At 35.9% G+C, this 19,888-nt stretch overlaps 1 protein-coding gene across 1 annotated transcript; it reads left to right on the forward strand.

Annotated features, from left to right (window-relative positions):
* Window positions 1-4,704: 4,704 nt before the first annotated feature.
* LOC119598220 (KRR1 small subunit processome component homolog) lies at window positions 4,705-13,240 on the forward strand. Its single transcript, XM_037947893.1, has 6 exons — window positions 4,705-4,823; window positions 7,071-7,285; window positions 8,417-8,602; window positions 10,597-10,761; window positions 12,369-12,470; window positions 12,687-13,240. The coding sequence occupies exons 2-6, from the start codon at window positions 7,088-7,090 to the stop codon at window positions 13,053-13,055; spliced, it is 1,020 nt and encodes a 339-aa protein (XP_037803821.1). The 5' UTR covers window positions 4,705-4,823; window positions 7,071-7,087; the 3' UTR covers window positions 13,056-13,240.
* Window positions 13,241-19,888: the final 6,648 nt, after the last annotated feature.

A 19,888-nucleotide genomic window follows, 5' to 3' on the forward strand; every position in this document is an offset into this window, starting at 1 on the left:
CCAAGCATCTGAACATATTCAAAAACATGAAAACTTTAGCCATAGGTTTTGTCGTAGAAGAAACTTGGCTACCTTCATCATATGGTAAAGGTAACTGTATTAACCGAATGAACTTGCCCTTTAACATTAATAGTTTAACTAAGCACTAATAATCACGGCTTATTTTTAATTCATAATACGACGTGAACTCTTCAAATTTCCTGAAAATATAACTTCAAACCTTAAAGTGGGCAGGGTTTAGAAGACGAGGTAAATTGTGGAGTTATTTCGCTCAAAAGGAAAATGCAATTGTCCAGAATGACTTACAAGTCACTCCTCTAACGGTACTCCGCACTTCCGTAAAATAAGATAAGCACTTTTTACACAAAATAGTAAAGATATTTCCACTTATTGGTCGGCCTTCTTGCCTCTCTGTTTACCTTCTGAATCCCACATGCAGCGTTGCCAACTCGTGACGTTTACAAGTGGCCTGAGTAGCAAAAAACTGCTATTTTAAATCAAATGATGCTAACATGAGCAAAGGATATACACTTACTGGTTTTAGTATTTACAGTAATTACAGAGAATTAGGGAAAATGAACGTTGATATAGAACTCTTGATATCATTCAGAAATTAGGAGATGACAAAAATACTATTTACTTCGATGAAGATGAGAATCTATTTTTAACCATTAGATAAAAGGAACACAGCTATCATATCATATCTTATCAGTGATTACTTGCAGTTAGCAGTGTTGATTTATCACTACAAGATAAAAAAAGGAACCTAAAGGTAAGCAAATTTATATGACTGATAAGTATATATAATCATCTTGATAAGGCAACAGGAGTCATTCCACCATAAAAAAAAAATCGGAGACACCAGTTAGAATATTAAATAATAGAAAATGGTGACATAAATAAACGAGGGAGAGAAAACATTTTTGTAAAGGCAATTTGACACAAGGGAAATAAAAGCATAATTGCAGCTTAAGACTGGATTAAGGTGACTGGCGGGTAATTAGATGTAAAATGAAGCTTTAGCCTTCGTTGAACAAAGTTGCAGTCAATTTAAACGACGAGGAGAGCTCACACACGCATCCTATTTCTCAATCTTAGTTCTCAATTTTAATTTTAAAAAATCACGTTGTCAGTTTTTGCAGTACCATCTTCATCCCTCCCTCCGTCTTGATTAAAACTTTAAGAAGTAAATCATATTAAAAAAAAGTTTAAAGGGAGTTATTTGCAATGTTTCTTTTAATACCAAAATATGGATATAGATAAAATGCGTGAGAAAAAAACATAGCGACCTTTGCTTTCAACGAGGAACTTTTATCGCTAACCATAGCGACTTTTAAACGAAAATCGTGAGTTGGCACTATTGTTTAGAGCTATTTTGATAGTTTATAAGTCAATTTAAGAAAAAAAATCAACACCCATTGGTAAACTCTATCTGAATATGTAATAGTGCTTTTACCAAGAACTGCATATCAATAAAATATCAGTGTTTAAGAGAACTTTCCTTTGTCGAGTGATTTCAATGCCTTTCAGCCTTCACGCTTTGACCCCGGAAAGTCACATGACCTGAAAAGCTATAGTTGCATTGGTGTTTTAAATTGTTCTGGGCTTTGGTTTTTACTTTGATATGTTACTACTAAACTGTTGTAGGAATTGACGATGTTCTGTATAATTTCTAATATACCAAAACATCTTATAACTCGTGCTCAGATCGTGATGGAAAGCCATACTGTTTCCAGGCCAAGGTGCAAAAATATGTAGATATATATGTATAAACGATCACATATTATGGTGGTTATGATTTTTTTTTATCAGTTTATATAATTTTTGAGGAGGGTGAGTTTTATCATCAATTAAGAAACAGGCTAGGACATTTAGGTGATACTCTTGCTCTTCTGTAACGCGAGGTCTGTGTATCATATGGGTGAGTCTATAGTAAATTTTATGTTTTCTTGGAAGTGTGTCAGTTTTAAATCTTAAAGTCTTAAGGTTTTAAATGTTTTACATTTTTAGGGTTTTAAATGTTTTAAATTTTAAAGTCTAAAGGTTTGGAAGGTTTTAAAGTTTAAAGGTTTTAGATTTTAAACTCAAAAGGTTTTAGATTTTAAACTCAAAAGGTTTTAGATTTTAAACTCAAAAGCTTTTAAATATTAAAGTGTAAAGGTTTAAGCACGTGCAGTTCGAGTTACCGGATCAGTGGGTGACACGAAAGTCTCGACAAGAACCGAGGTCACGTCAGTGTGCGCGAAAGGTCACATCTACTCAGGTCAACGCATTACATAGTTATTTTCAAGTTATATTTAACTCATATGCATTTTTTTTTTTTAGAAAATCGTTCACACAAGAAAGTCAAATTGAGTCACGTCGAGTCAAAGATAATGATGGTATTAGAAGTGATGATGATCACCATGACGATGTTAACAAAAATGATTATGATAATGATAGTAATAATGATAATAAGATGAAGGTGAAGGCGAGGATGAAGATACAGATGGAGAAAATAGAATAACGATAATGATTATATTAATTATCGTTATAGCAACAGTAGTACTAACAATGATGGTGATGATGATAAAATATAGTAAAGACAGTAATGATGATGATGATAATAATAATAATAATAATAATAATAATAATAATAATAATAATAATGATAATAATAAAGATAATAATAATAATAATAATGATAAAAAAAAAATAATAATAATAATAATAATAAAAATAAAATAATAATAATAATAATAATAATAATAATAATAATAATAATAATAATAATATGATGATAATAAACTAAAAAGTATAATAATAAAAAAATATTAATGATACTCCTTTTTATATCATTATATAATGTTTTATTTTGTTTGCTAATGAAAAATACGACCAGTTTCATCAACATTTCAGTATTTTCACTTGGCATGTTGAACAACTTATAAAACTTTTCTGGACGATTTTTTTTCAGCCTAAGTTCATATCTCCAGATTCGGAATTTCACAGGCCCACCTCGCTGAATTTAAAGTAATACCGATAATTCAGACAGAGAATAGGCCTCCGTACTCGAAATCAGCCCGGCACTAAGCGATAATTGTGTGGTTGTCAGTGTACTCGATAACGATTCAACATGACTTATGACGACGCTTCTAAAAATTGTTTGGCGTGAATCAGCCTAATACTCGATCTAGTTATGACAAAAAAAATGTTTCATATTATTGGTATGTTTCATGAATAGTTAGTCAACACTAAAACATTGTCATGTTATCTCCATGGAATGTAGTGATATAATAGTATGTAAAAGACTTAACAGATATACGACTTAGCATATTTATTTGGCATTCTTTTCTCCAGAGCATATTATGACGCACACACCATTCCCCCTAAAAATGAAGTAGGTATGTTTACATATTACGCATGTTACAGTTGCATGATAATGACGTATCCGGCACAAACAACAATATAAATATGTGATGAAGTTGAAGGCCAGACACAGCTAAGAAACTGATTGGTTCATAATTGTATAGCAATGATTCCCAGAGTGGATGGTACCGTTCCCCCTGGGGGCGGTGGAAATATCAGAGGGGGCAGTAAAAAGGGGTAGTAGGGGGGCGATAGAATGGCATTAGGGAAATTTATGGCTACTAATGAACAAGGTCAAGATGTACTTTGTTGCGTTTCCATTAGCACATTTAGTAGGGTTTTTTTCCAAGCAAAGAACAGACTGAAATTACTTAACGTTGGAATCTGCGACTTTGTCATAGTGAGGTACAGCCTGCACCAAGCACGTCCATCTCATTAACAATAACTGTGATAAATTGGTTTACTAAATAAAGCTTTACGTATGAAATACATATTTGTGTATATATCCTGTCTTCAATTTGAAGCATACCTAAATGAAAAAAGCATGCGTTTGCATGTGTGTATAGGAGGGGGGGGGCGCTAAGAATCCATCTGGAAATGTTTGGGCACCACTGTTCGTTTAGCTATCCTTCTAATCACACTAAAGGTGTTTTGCATGAGTGTATTAAAGATTAGGAACATAAAGGTGGCCTTCCAGCGGTGCTCTCCCGATCCTTTCAATATATATATATATATATATATATATATATATATATATATATATATATATATATATATATATATGTGTGTGTGTGTGTGTGTGTGTGTGTGTGTGTGTGTGTGTGTGTGTGTGTGTATTTTTATGTATGTATGTATGTATGTATATGTATATATATATATATATATATATTATATATATATATATATATATATGTATATATATTATACATATATATATATATATATATATATATATATATATATATATATATATATATATATGTGTGTGTGTGTGTGTGTGTGTGTGTGTGTGTGTGTGTGTGTGTGTGTGTGTGTGTGTGTGTGTGTGTGTTTGAATGGCTACGCGTATTCAAATATGCATATGTACAGGCATGCATGCATTATGTATGCATGAATTTAGAAATATGTTTGTGCTTATGTATATAACATGTGTATACAAATAGGAAATCTTCCAGAACGTTCCAATAATATTGCATTGTTCGTTATTTATCTTACAATAGTATTCTTGTTAACATAGAATACACAAGACTTTGGCTATCCTTACATTTTACATTACATACAATAATAATTACATCAGTTGGTTCCAGATCCATTCAATTACCAGATATTTTTTACGCAATCAAAGTCTTTAGAAAGGCCGTAAACACGCATCTCAAAACACGTGAGGAAAAGCGTCCCCCGCACTTAGGCCTTGGATATTTTATTTTATTTTATTTTATACGTCCTAAGAAGCTTAATTTAGAAGATTTTGGAAGGTAAGAGAACAAAGACATTTGTAGAAGAATTGAGGATATAATCGTATGTAAAATGTAACAGTGAAATTCTATTAAATAGTTATTGGTGATGATTTCTTGATTTAGGATTCATCTGTGTATCTCAAACATGTGTTATCATATTGTATCGAAGGTTATGAATCTTGTTTTTAATTAGAATTTTAAGGCATGATCATGGTTTTATAATGCAGTATAATGATATGTGTGTGTTGAGTTAATGTTTTTGAGAAGAAGATTTAACGGGATCAAGTGACTTGTCACCATTCTTATGGCACTTAAGCAAAGGAAAACAAAACTATAACACATTGTTTGGTAAGATAGAGTTTTCGAAAATTTACTGTCAAATAAGCAACCAGTCTGAGTTATAGCATATTTGTGTGAGGGTTTGCTAAATTACGTGATTGCTTATAAATGTTCTTTTGTGTCAAGGGAGCTGCATTCATAAAAGACTAAGGCAAACTGACAATGCTTATTCATAATACTAACAAATCTTGTAAACCTGTTTCTGGGCTTAACTTCCTGTTTGAATATTGTTACAGTTTGTTTCATAAAGCCTTATGGTGTAAGGTAAGCTTTGTCTAAAATAGGAAATAAGACAAATTTCATGTGTGGTATATGCCTTTGCAAGATGATAGTAACAAGTTGTGTATAGTGTGAGAAAGAGAAAAAGTTCTAGGGGCTGGTTGGGTATGATTCAAAGTAGCTGAGTGTTAATTTATCTTTGTAGTGATATTGAATACATCACTATGTTCTTATAAAGGCTGTAACTATGTTTACGGTATTGTAATGCCATGTTTATTTACTATTTTTCAGGAAGTTCTAGTCATGTATGTGCAGTGTGGAATTCTCATATTCTGCTGTAATCACAGTACCAAATCAGTCACTATATTCTCTACTGCAAGGGGCTGTGCTCCCTGTGACCCCCATCCTTGGGAGTTGCTGAGCCTCAAAGAGGGGGTCCTTGTGCCGGAAAACAAAGAATCCTCCATGTATTCATGGCAGGAGAGAGCATCGGACAGACTTGGCATATGGCACTAACCTAACCTAACCTCCGTAGGTAGAGTGAGAATTCCACACTTCGAGCGCATGACTGGTACTCCTGTAAAACTAGTTGATAGACATCGCATTACATTAAAGTAAACATGGTCACCTAGTTCGAAAAAAGGTTATGATATATTATTGCAAAATGGACTCATGGCTACATTTATTTCAGTTTTTTTCATGAAAGTGGAACTTCCAGTCAAGAAGTCTTTCCAATTACAAATAGACTACCGCCATTTAACATACATAATAACTTGCTCCACTCTTGTTTGCTCTTTTTAAATTGGACATGCAAGTCTCTCAACATTTTAATAATTATATGCATAAAAAATAATAATGATATATAAATAAATAAGTAAATAAATAAAAACTAATACTCACCACCTATATGATGTAGTCCTCTACTATTGTTTTACCACTATAAAGGCATTTTTTTAAAAATAATCAAAAGTGTTGTAGCGAGAAAGTTTCTGAGGAATCATTACCCTCACAAAAAATTTCAAAATACTTCACTGACAGCACTTTTTTATCAACTTTGTTCAGTCTGGTAATGAAATGCAATATTTTTTCTAGTATGTTTTTATTTTTGTGACCATCACACTCCTGAGATGTGTATGGAGTTATATATATCTTTTATTTACAGAGCATTATTCTTCTATATATTCTAATTGTGTTAACTTAACTATTAAGTTACAAGTTATAGAAAGAACATTATTACCATCATAAATTTTGAAGAAACATGAAAAGAAAAGTTGCATTGAAGCTGGATGCTGCAGTGTAAGCATAGAGAATATATTTTATTTCCTTAAGCCATATCCTATCTTTAGGAATGCAGTGTTTTTTGCTGTAACAGATAATTATTTTCAAATGAATCAAGTAGTAGAGGCTACAAAAATTATTTGTGAATGTGTTCTACTCGGTATGAATTGCCTATGTAGTCCATACATTCTCAGAGTACGATTATGTTCACTTCTTCCTCTCATTCTGATTAGTCATTTATAATACAGAATCATGAATAATAATAAAATATTATAGTGAAATAAGAAAGCCTCTCTATGTAAAATAAGTTTATTGGAACCAATTTTGTGTATGGGTTGGTTGTTGTGCAATTTGTACAACAGAGAGGATCAGTAGAGTTGTGAGTTTTCATATATCTGATTTAATTGCTAAGGAATCTCTTTTTGCCAGTTCATTACAGAGTTAAAATGTCAGACAACGAGGAAGAGAATGCGGAGGTGCCAAAGGGCCCAGTGGAGAATGCTTGGTCAATCAAGATCCCTGAGTTTAAGAAAGGAGATATGAAAAGCCACCTCCTTGAGGAGAGCTCATTTTCACTTCTATTCCCCAAATACCGTGAGAGATACATAAGGGAATGCTGGCCTTTATTGGACAAAACTCTGAAGGTAAGTGGACTTGGTGAGTGATAGGCATCCCTTTGACCTTACCAATCATTATACTCCTGGAGGCTGTGTTGGACAGCCCCAAAATTTGTAAAACTGCATAAAATCATTATGCTATGGTCACAAAACAAAATTTTCTATATGGGCTTCCTCTGCACCACCACAACAGTTCATTTGGGATCCTTTCAAGGAAATAGCTAAGAAAATTGAGTTAAATACATCTGCTTGATCATTTAGTACCATGGTTAAATATATCCAGTTTGGAATTGAAAGATTAACCCAACCACCATGGATTTATGTTCTGTCCCTTGTAGTTTTTTTTTGTGAATTTTGTTACATACAGATGGCTCCATACGTGGTCAGCTGGCAAGGAGTTTATTAGTAGGCCCTAGCAACTGATCCTGAATTCCCCATTCCTTGAATTGATGGGAAAATGTATTTTTATTTTTGATACATTTGATATCAATACTGTTATTGTACTGATGTTATGATTATTAAATTATTATTAAAATCTTGGTAACATTTAAGACAATGGAATAATACAAAAGACCCTTTCCAAAAGTCAAGGAAAAGGATAAATAGGAGAGATAGGTAGGACTAATAACTGACTCCTTGGTGATTGAGCACTTGTAGAACCATCTATGTGTAAATACAATAAAGAAAATTATATTACAGTGGGCATGGCATGTATTCTTGCCATCTGTGCCAATTGGGTTAAGAAACAGTTTCAGAATAAGAAAACACTGAAGCTGCACATGTTCATGTACACTGCTTGTGTACATGCTTGCAAGAGCCTCCATTGGCACACTATGCTGGAAAATCTAAAGCACACACACACATGTAGTAGGTACATATTGGGATAGGAGGAGGAGGAGGAATTTGGTGCTTAATTAATGAGTGGGTACAGGGGTTACGGAGATTCCCAGCAAGAATTGATGAATCCAGCTTGATAGGTGCTTATCCACTAAACCATGTGGAAACAGTATTTTTTTATTATATGTGTGTGCGTGTGTGTGTGCATGTACGTGTGAGAGTGAGAGTGACTGAGTGTGTGTGTGTGCACATATGAGTGTGTGTGCATGCTGATTAAGATAACATGAATAATCACACTAAATGTGATCTTTTCAATTTTAGGAACATGGAATCAAGGCTGAACTGGATCTTATCAAAGGAAGCATGAAAGTAGCAACCACACGAAGTACTTGGGATCCATATGCTATCATTAAAGCACGAGATATTATTAAACTACTCAGTCGATCAGTCCCAATAGAACAGGCAGTGAGAGTTCTACAGGATGGTATCACACATGAAATTATTAAGGTATGTTGCATTTATAATGTCTGTTCATAGACTTAACTCGGTTTATTTCTTCATTTCCAGTTGGTATTTTATTTTCACATTAGAATTAGAATTTCCTGCATGAAAGGTGGATATAGGGAAAGAGAAGAAATATATTGTAAATCATCAATAATATCAATAATATTTAATGTGTTGATCTTGTATCAGCCTACTATAAAATGGACCTTTATGGACTAAAGAGGATAAACTAGAAATTTCATACTAAATTTCTTGTATTTGTAAAATATTTTGATTGAAATGCACTCCTCCTTGGCAAATTTTCAAAAAAGAAAAAGAAAAATATATATAAATAAAAAAAGAATCTAGTTGGAAAGATCATAATTTATCTTTTTAACTTGTTAGTTGTTCATACATGGAGGAATAAAGCTAAGAGATATCATGCTTGCTAATAAATTGCTTGTAACTGTTTTGAGCCAAAACTCTGAGCATGTAAAGCTCACTCAGGAAAAGTTAATTATTAACCCAATGCCACCGAGAAAATGCTGTGCTTATTTTTTATTTTTTTGTGAAATGTTTCTGCATGTTGATGGCTCTGCTAGTGCTTAGCCACAAAGGGGTCAATTAGTAGACTTTGTGACCTTACCTGATTTCACCTTTTCTTGAATTGGCAGGAAAAACATCCCCCCCCCCTCCACTAATGATATGAATATTGATGGTGTCATTTTTATTATAAACATTAGTAAAAGCAAAATAAGATAACAAAATATTTTTGTAAATCAAGGAAAGGGGTAAACAAGCGAGACAGGCAGTACTTGTAATTAGCTCATTAATGACTTTGTACAAGTGGAACCATCTATGTGTAAATACAGTTTATAAAGTAAACTCATAAACTCAGTGGGCATGGCGTGTATGTACATGCCGTACCCTTACATTTCATTAGTTTACTCAGTGACAACACAAAACCTATAAAGCTTTCTCAATTTATAGTCACCTCAAAGAATTATGAATGCTTTCAAGTAAATATTATCCTTTCCCTATCACTCATTTACTGTTCAAATGTTCTTAGACTGATTATATTGTTGCAGAAGTCAGTAGTAAAATAGCAGTATTTATCACCAGTACATCCATTTAATTTATTCATGTAACATGATTATCAATTATGTATTATTTTGGATTAGAGGCACACTTTTTCTTCTTCTTCTTCTTCTTCTTCTGGTAGGTTCATGTTTGAGCCGCCGTGGTCACAGCATGATACTTAATTGTAGTTTTCATGTTGTGATGCTCTTGGAGTGAGTACGTGGTAGGGTCCCCAATTCCTTTCCACGGAGAGTGCCGGTGTTACCTTTTTAGGTAATCATTCTCTCTATTTTATCCGGCACACATATTATTATAATAATTTTCAAGCTTGGCAAATTGATCTTAAGTCAGCATAAGGTAGCACTGATTGATTTTGTGTCACTTATTATTTATATGTCTTCTATAGATTATGAAAGTATACATATACAGACTATATGTGTACCTTTCATTATAGGAAACATTTATGTTTAACTCATTGGATTTGAGTAAATTGCGTAGACCAAAGTCCATGTATTAGGCTTACTTGATTCCGACTCAGGTGTGTGGCTTGTTGGCCCAGTCCACACAAATACTCATGTGCAGTATCAAGTGTCCTCGTTTCTCTCTTTCTACATTATTATCTCTCTTTCTACATAAACATTTTATGCTTTTTCTGGGCCAGTTACCAAGATCTGTGTCTTTTTTTTTTTGCTGTATCAAGATGGTTATAGACTGTTTTCCTTTAGTAGACTCTGTCTACAACTCTGTACAATAACAGAACAAACTTTGACATTGTTTTATTTGTGTCATTTTTAAATATTTTCATTTTATTGTTTTATTATTCTACCTGGTATTTATTGCCCAATCCTGCATGAAATGTGGATGCTATCTTATATTTTATCTTTTATACTAGATGTGTCTTTGTTATTAGAGAACTTATCTTCTGATTACCGTTTCAGATTGGAGGCATGATTCGCAACAAAGAGAGATTCATAAAACGCAGGCAGAGATTGATTGGTTCAAACGGAACAACGTTAAAAGCATTAGAATTATTAACAGATTGCTATGTGCTTGTTCAGGGACAAACAGTATCAACCATTGGTCCATATAAAGGAGTTCTTGAGGTTGGTTTCTATCCTTAATTTGTTTTTTGGATTTTTATATATATTTTTTTTTATTAATTAAGAAAATGTATAATAAAACTCATGACATTAAAAGAATCTTAGAGTATATGATTAGAATTCCTTTCTCTTTTTTAGTATTACATAACTACCAAGATACATAGATATGTGAATTTCATTTTTTTTAAGGCAACCTTTTAGCAGTGTTAATGAAAATTTTAAACCCAAAGGTTGTAGCTGGCATGATTTACATCCATCTACTGTAATTTTACTTTATTGGTTATTTTTACACAATGATGGCTCCACAGTGCTTAGTCAACAAGGAGTCCATTATTGTGTTTGTATTATTGATATTAACCCATTCGCCCCGTTTGGCATCTATTCTTGCCATGCTCTCAATGGACGCCAACACGTTTGGCATGTAATCTTGCCATGGCATCTATGGGCCCCGTAACGTTTGGCACGTATTTTTGCCTTGATGACTGACCATAGACTGACAGTTTATTATTTTTTTCAACCTAATACTTGGCTCTGTTACTAGTCTTATTTGACTGGTTGATAAATATGTGATGTATGTAATTTATGACATATGTAATTGTCGTAATTATTTATGACTTGTAATCATGTAATTTGTTCACACTAGATTGCATGATTATGATGTACCTTGACCTGACTGGCTGGAAACTAATAATTGCTTTGATTGGTGCATCAGGTCACATGGCATGATCTGATTGGTTAGTCATGTGAATAAAAGGTCAGTCAAAGGCTCATTCCAGCAGAACGATCGCAGCCATGGAAGGTATGAAGGTATATTCTCTCTTACAAGTCTTGTACTAAAGAAAAAAAAACTAAACTTACACAATGTGACATCACATATCAATACAAAGCTATTTTTGAACATCAAAGTGAAGCTACATTCACTTTTGCTTTTCTTCCTTTTCTGTTGAATGAAATGATAAAAAACATGGTGTGATCTCTTATATGGACAATGCACTACTTCTGAGTATCAAAATGATATTTGGCTTGCTGCTCTGCTTCATTTGAAAGTTTGAAAAAAAAGCACAAAAAAACGGCTAAGTCCATACTTTTACATCTCGTGCAAAAACAACGCTAACTTTTAGCATCAAAGTGTTGATGTCATCTGATAGTATAGAGAACTTGGAAGCGATTCAGTATATCTCCTCAATACAAAGGCGAATAGATGCCTAGAAAAAACTGTGAGAAAAGTACAGTTTCTACACATTGCCCATATATAAAACCCAACTTTCATAATAGATCTATGGATAGATTCCTGCAAAAATTATATGATGGTCTTTGCGCCGCCGCGCCGCTCCAGAAAAATCCCGTTGCGGCGGCCCACGCGGCTGGCAACTATTACCGTGAGCGGCGCTGAGCGACGAGCGAAAAATTCCGGGGCGAATGGGTTAATAGCATTAGAAGAAAGCATTTTCCTAGAAGATTCAAGGAATTTGGAAATCAGGTGGTCATTGACTTTTTGGTGGCTTAGCACTTTTGGAGCCAACTTTTTGCAACAAAACTCACAAAAAGCTACAGTGGACAGTACATGAACCACAACCAGTGGATTACAGAAAATTCTTGATATTTTCCAGGTTGTACGTTTTGTAACAGACACCATGAACAACATTCATCCGGTGTACCTCCTCAAGTCTCTTATGATCAAAAGACATCTGGCCAACAGTCCGGACAAAAAGGTTATACCTCATGTTATGAACATTTTGTAGATGTTATAAATATACATATATAAATATGAACATAAAGAGTGAATAAAAGGTGGAACATATTTATTGTCTTATTAATATGTATGTATGTTTATTTCAAATTTAGCCATCTTTTTTCTTTCTTTCTTTCTTTTTTTTCCTTAATTAATTTTGTAATTCAATTTCCATTGCTTATTTCTCTGTTCACAGAATGAAGACTGGTCCAGATTCTTGCCTAAATTCAAGAGCAAAAATGTACAAAGGAAGAAGCCAAAGGTTAAGAAGGACAAGAAACCCTACACTCCCTTCCCCCCAGAACCCCAGGAGAGGAAGATCGACAAGGAACTGGCAGAGGGCAAGTACTTCGTGGACCAGGAGGAGCGTAATGCCGCAAAGAGGAAGAGACCCAACGAGGAGAAGAAGAAGGCGGTGGCTGAGAAGCAGAAAGAGAGAAGAGCCAAATCCTTTGTGCCACCCGAAGAGCCACAGCACAAGCCAGACAAACCCAAACAGGGCAGTGCAAATGTTGATGTTGAGGCATTGAAAAAGAAAGTCAAGAAGAGAAAAACAATAGGTTGATTTTTTTTCTTTCTTTCTTTTCTTTTCTTTTTTTTTTCCTGGAAAAGATAAATGATAGGCTATTCAGATCATTCAGTCCTTTAATGTAGGATTAGTAGATGTGAAGTGCAAGTCTAAACTCCCACAGAGTACTGTATTGCAGAGTTTAATGAATGGGCCCAAATATATTTCCAAAAGATGACCTCTTTGTGTTTTTCATTACCTTTCCCTCATACCAAGCTTATATAGTTAGTATAGTAAGGATTCTAAAGTGATAATTTTACATTCCTCTTTCTAATAGAAAACTTATTATTACTTCATTTTTGTGTTTACATCACATTTATTTTGTGATACTATTAGAATATTATATACTGTGATATAATAGGTATTTATCTAAAGGAAATAGTTGTGTTCTCTTTAATCTATTTTTTCTGTTTAGAGGATTAGGTTTTACATTATGGTAAGGATGAGGAAACGTCCAAGTACTGAAGGTGACTTGACATACATATCCTAATGTTCTATTTTCATTTACTTTTGAATATGGTGAATACAAACTACAAAATACATCAAATGCATTGTAAATATCATAAAAACTCAAATTCTCTATTCCTGTGTTACCCCTTCTCTTGGGTGTACAGTTCAAAATCTCTGATGTACATTTATATTTTTCTTTTGTTGCTTTCATTTGACATTTCTTTAAACCACTGATGCCAGGAACATTATCATTATGATAATCATTATTGTGGTAATGTTAATGGTAATAATAATTGTAATGAATATAAACATGTTCTAATAGAAGAATCAAGGCATGGGGAAAATTGGTAATGTCGGTAAGCCTGGTCACTGACTCCATGGTGACAAAGTAGTTGTTGAGTTGTGGAAGATAATAATAACAAAATAAAAACATAATAGATAGTGCATGTATATTTGCACTCCTGGCATCAACAGGCTAATACCATCTACTTGCCTTCTTGTGTTAACTTGTGTGAACTGACACAAGCTATGACAGTAAATATCTAGCATTACCAGTGGCATTTCCTTTTTTTGTGTAAAGTGATCTTTCTTTTAATTTCTACAAAGCTGCAGTAAGATGTGTATATGATGTAATAAACTCATCAAAAAAGTTTACTAAGTAAGCAAAGAATCATTTGAGGATGTGTTTTCAAACAAATAAACTTACTTTGTCTCCCACATAACTATCTGTATTTACTCCTTATGTTTTTTGTTAATTTTTCGTAGTGGAGTTTCTAAAGTAAAGGGTTATAACAAAACTGGTGATCATTATAATTATAACACCTTTTTAATCCCTTGGAAATAGCTGATAGCTCCGGTGGATTTTTTACTACTCTTTTGCAAATATCTCAGTGTTGAAGAGTTTGATATCTAATGAATTATGATAGGAATATTTTAGATGGGTAGTCTAACTCTCCACAGTTACAGGTTTATTTAAATTATACAGAAGAATAGTTGTTACAATATTACAACCATATATATTTCTTGTTCTTGTTCTATTCCACCATAGTGCTTCATGCACACCAACTTTTATTTCAGTGGCACATCTTCCCACATAAGTGGACATTGACTTTGAGTCTTTGACCACTAAATATTACTCTTGTACCTGAACCTTTTAATATTTAACATGATTGTGAGGCTTCATTGTTTAGGGCATAGGGATTACTTACATGTAAATTAATTTCACAATATCTCATGGCAAAATATGTTCTTTATTGGAAAGGGAGCAAAATAATTTTTTTAAAGGTAAACATTGACCATAGCATTATGTTTGCAGAGATGCGTTTAGTAATTTTAGGAATTCATGTCAACTTTTTTATATAAAGCAAGGAGATTGGTGTCATTATACATATGGACATTGTGATCAAGGTAGGTGTACTTTAATTATGAATATGAATCAAATATCAAGTATGATATATATATATATATATATATATATATATATATATATATATATATATATATATATATATATATATATATATTTAAGAAACTACTTAAGCAATTTTCCCTATGCAAATATATTTATAAAGTATGCATAATAAGGATAACCAAAGTAAAGCACACATGACAAGTTCCAGAAGAGGGGAGGCTTTTTATCACCACTAAACTCCTTATTATGGAACAGATTTCAAATCATTCTTAAATAGCAAAACATTTAGTTTGGAGAAAGCAAGGAGCACTTCTAAATAAAAAAAAACATTACTGTTCTTCACAAGACTCACTCAGGAGTGCATCATTGAGATTTAAAAAAAAATATAGAAAGAATAATAGTTAATATTGATAAACAAACGATCAGTGTTTATTGCCAAAACTAAGTAAGGTATTTAAAGGAAAATATGTGCCACACACCTAAGTGGAAAGATGTACACATCGTAGTCGATAGTTTTACTTTAACAAACTCAGCAGCTCACATTTTAACCCTCTAAGTAATATATCACAGAACTTGATAACCTGACGGATTCAGTTGTTCTGTGGGAGTTTTTCAAGTGCGAAACACTCGAAGCACTGGCGTTCCCCTGAGGGCAAGTCAGAACTCCATCTCCCTGGAGACATTGGAAGCCACTAAGGCGTGTCGCATGGCTCGGCTGAATGGCAATCAGGTCTTGTGTCGCTCTTTGGTGTGTAGAGCTCGAACACTGCTGAGAAGGGACAAGGAACAGTTCATCAGGAATCTTTCTGAGGAGGTTGAAGGCCTTTTTTTTTTGTAAATGACCTTCGCCCTACCTCTAAGCCCTCCTCGCAGATGACTGCAGTACGCTCAGTGGATGGATATATCATCTCAGATCATGTTGAGGTTCGTGAAAGTTGGGCGGAGTTGGGTTTGGATTCCATTTGATACAATGGATATTCTTGGTGTGACATACTGTCTGCTTGATTTTTCTAGTTGTCAGCTGCTGCTGACTCGGCTGAACCGAGTCCTTGCCCGCCGTGGTGCCCAGCCACAACAGTAACCTCCGGGCGACAGTTGCAACTTCTCGCGCCTGGGCGGGGCGCGAACCGCCGACCCCTCGGATGAGAGGCCGACACGTTACCACTGTACTAGCCCGGAGTATTTTGAGCAGTTGTACCAGGTACACTCTCCAACAGTTAGCTTGGATGCAAGTGGTATCACAATACCTGTGCCGGACCCACCCATCAGCGAGGAACCTCCTACCCTAACGGAGGTTAGGATAGCGATTTCCAAGCTGAAGTGTGGGAAAGCCGCAGGCATATGTGATATACCTGCTGAACTTCTAAAGGTTGGGGGTGAACCTATGGCTCGGGGCTTGCATGCAGTCATCTGGCAGTTTGGTACCATTCCCCCTGACCTGTTGAGGGACGTGGTCATCCCTCTCTGGAAGGGGAAGGGGGATCGCTGGGACTGTAGCAACTACCGTGGCATTACACTGCCTAGCATACCAGGCAAAGTTTCGCCCACATTCTTCTGAAAAGGATCAGAGACAGTCTGGATTCCCTCCTGGTAAGTCCACAATAGACCATATATTAGTGCTTCGAGTAATTATTGTGGAACGCCGTCGTGAATTTAGTCGTGGGTTGCTTGCAGCCTACGTTTGACTTGGTACATCGAGAATCGTCTTCCCTGTTAATTCAGGGGTGAGGGTTGCACCAACACTTTTCAACACATGCATGGACTGGATAATGGGCAGAGCTACTACCCAAAGTCAGTGTGAAGCAACACTTGGCAATATCAAGGTCTCAGATCTTGACTTTGCCGCACACACACACACACACACACACACACACACACACACACACACACACACACACACACACACACACACACACACACACACACACACACACACACACACACACACGTGTGTACATGCATATAAATATAAATATATATATATATATATATATATATATATATATATATATATATATATATATATATATACACGCACACATATGTATATGTATATATACATATTCAGACATGTATACATGGTTAAATTTTCTAGAGGAGTGTAACGTTCGAAACCGGTATCGATAGTCGATAGACGTTTTTAAGATGGCGTGTATATAGAGGGTTGGGTGGTGGTTGTATGAGTGTGTGTAGCAGTGTTACCAAAATTCCATAATTTGTGGCTTCTACCGTATTTTACTCTACGGATTGTCCCCATACAACTTTATTCTGTACGAGGTCGGCGGCAGGAGTGAGGTACTTTTACGGTACTTAATATTTTATGCACATTATACTGATTTCTCCTTATTTAAATTTTCTCAATATAAAAGAATGTGCAAAATAAGCAAAGAGGATTTGATAGCCCTTCTAACTAAATTTTCACGTAACACATCAGTCGAAAACGTTTTTGTTTACACAATGATAGTGGATTACATTGTTACACAGTATATTTTATTTTAATCTTAAGAACTACTTTTCATTATGTTAAGCGTCGTTTATTAGCCTTGGACAAGCTAGTGTGAAAGCGCCTAAAACCTTTTATTCGCCAGCGACTAAAATCATGAATTCGTTGGCCAAAAGAGTCGCGTTTCTTGTTGACAAACGTAAAAATCATTTCCGATTATTTTTATCATTATTTTTTTCATATTCCCCATTAACTTTCCTCTCGTTTTTGGATGCTAATACATTTGCTTTGGTGTTTTCTTAAATCTATATATTATATTGTGTTTTTCCTATCATTTCTAGTATTCACTAGTATTTTTTTTTCCAAGTGCCCTGTCCCACAAGGACGTTGGTGATCATGGAGTTCCATGATTTTCTTGGCAATTTAGAGCGGTGGTTTGCCGTTGCCTTCCGCCCGGTGTTTTTATCGAGTCACCATCTCTATTTACCCGGGTCTGGGACCGGCAGACTTGGGCTGGCTTGCCCACCCAGCGGCTAGGTAGGCAATCGAGGTGAAGTTCCTTGCCCAAGGGAACAACGCGCCGGCCGGTGACTCGAACCCTCGAACTCAGATTGCCGTCGTGACAGTCTGAAGTCCGACGCTCTAACCACTCGGCTACCGCGGCCGCCACTCTTAACTATTTAACGATATTACTGCTTGTCTACATTAACTGCCTCCTATATCGGAACAATACACTCAATCACTTCCTCACTTTCCTTTAAGCTGTTGCCATGGCTAAGCTTCAAACTTCTGTGTTCAGTGTGACATGGGGTACATTCGATTTTATATTTAAATGTTATTTTATCAGTATTGTGTCGTTTTATCACCAGAGATCATTACTATGTTATTGATATATGTTCATGGTAGATATGGGTAATTTTTGCCGGCCTCTTGCTCGATGCGTGCCGGTCGCACAAACTGACCAGAGAGCTTTTACGAATCTGCACTGAGCAAATTTCAATTTCCAAACAAAACTATTTGTGATTGGGCAGCTCGTCTGTACCCTCTGCATTTGTAACGGTGTGTCACAAATATTTTCTATAACAAATTTGTTGTAACTTTGCACGAAGGGCTAATAAAGGGGGGGGGGGTGTCCTAATCTCGTCGAGGGAATAAATAGACGGTAAGGTTAGGTTTGGATTTTTGGGTTCGCATCCATTACCCCCCCCCCCTTAACCCCAACTTCCTATTGACATCCAGTGCCATCCATTATCCCACCTTCAACCCCAGCCCCCTATTGACATCCAGTGCCACTCATTAACCCCCGCCCCCTACGCATCCCTATCGGTAACAAATACAGTTTTAGTTTTGATTGTGTTGTGCAGTGTGAGAGTCGGTGTAGTTTGTTGCGTTTACCTGTGTTATTCGCTGTTTCGAGTATGGTGCTATACCCGTCTGTTGAAAGAGAGACCGAGTAGTTTCCCCGTGATTCATGGGGAATGTCTGTGTTGTGTGCTTGTATGTCTGGTTGAATCTGGCTACTAGGAGGATTGTGAATTTCTTTGTGTTTGTTTATATTTTCTACTTCCTCTTGAATGTGTTTATGCCTTGATGCCTATGTGGTTAGGGACCCAGTTTATGATGATGGTTCTACCCTGAACAAGAATCCCCTGTGCTGTAGTAAGCACAGTGGTCAGGAGGTTGATGTCGTCGGGCATGCTGCTACGTAGAATGTCAATGGCTACCCTAGAATCTGTATGTATAACCCCGTGTCTTTTCCCTCAGGGACGCGCGGGATTCCGTCTGGAGCAATGAGGCGTTGTCTGTTACCCTCATGGATTTTATGGCATCCCTTACTGTAAAATTGGAGCCTGCAGTGTGGGTTACAGGATTGACTGATTCATCCGTGTAGTAAGTTCTACCCGGAGGAGTGATGACTGCAATGGCTCTCGCGGCTTCTGCCTTCAGCCTAGACATGGGGTACTGATTCTTTCTCCTTCACCCGCTCGTGACAGGAAAGTCGATCGAGGTCCGTGTTGTTCCCCACGGTGGGGGTTTCAATATAGTCAGAGCGGGGAGGGGGGGAGTCCATGCCCGTAGCAAGTAGTTGCTCTTTGATCTGATAGCGTATTAACACCATGGCTGTATGTGACAGCCAGTTGTTTGCAAAGAGCTCGTAGTCTTTTTTCAGGTATCTGAGTTCTTTTTGTCTTGTGTTTGTGTGCCTGGATGACCTTTGAAAAGAACTGTGCTGTCATTAAATCAGTTTAGTAGTCCAGGGGGAGAAGATTTCCCCAGCAATGGAAACATCTGGCATTTCCATTTGGGAAGTCCTCGCTAATTAAGGGATCCTTATCCATAACCACAATACCCCCACCTTTATCATCCTGGGTGGTGGCGATGGACTCCTCGTCGCAGAGGCCCTTCAGCGCCATGAAGTATCTGCGTGGGATCGCCGGGGAGCGCGGGGACGTTTCGGCTATACAGCAAACAATAATCCCTTGGATGAACCCGTCGATGTCACTGTCAGCCCAGCGGTGGTCCGAG

Source organism: Penaeus monodon, chromosome 1, assembly GCF_015228065.2.
Source record: "Penaeus monodon isolate SGIC_2016 chromosome 1, NSTDA_Pmon_1, whole genome shotgun sequence".
NCBI classification, from domain to species: Eukaryota; Metazoa; Arthropoda; class Malacostraca; order Decapoda; family Penaeidae; genus Penaeus; species Penaeus monodon.

Bases quoted from the DNA above. Each gene is read 5' to 3' on its own strand.
- LOC119598220 (XM_037947893.1), top strand. From the start codon at position 7,088: ATGTCAGACAACGAGGAAGAGAATGCGGAGGTGCCAAAGGGCCCAGTG. The intron at 8,603-10,596 runs GTATGTTGCATT...TTACCGTTTCAG, and splicing joins TCACACATGAAATTATTAAG to ATTGGAGGCATGATTCGCAA. The intron at 12,471-12,686 runs GTTATACCTCAT...CTCTGTTCACAG, and splicing joins CCAACAGTCCGGACAAAAAG to AATGAAGACTGGTCCAGATT.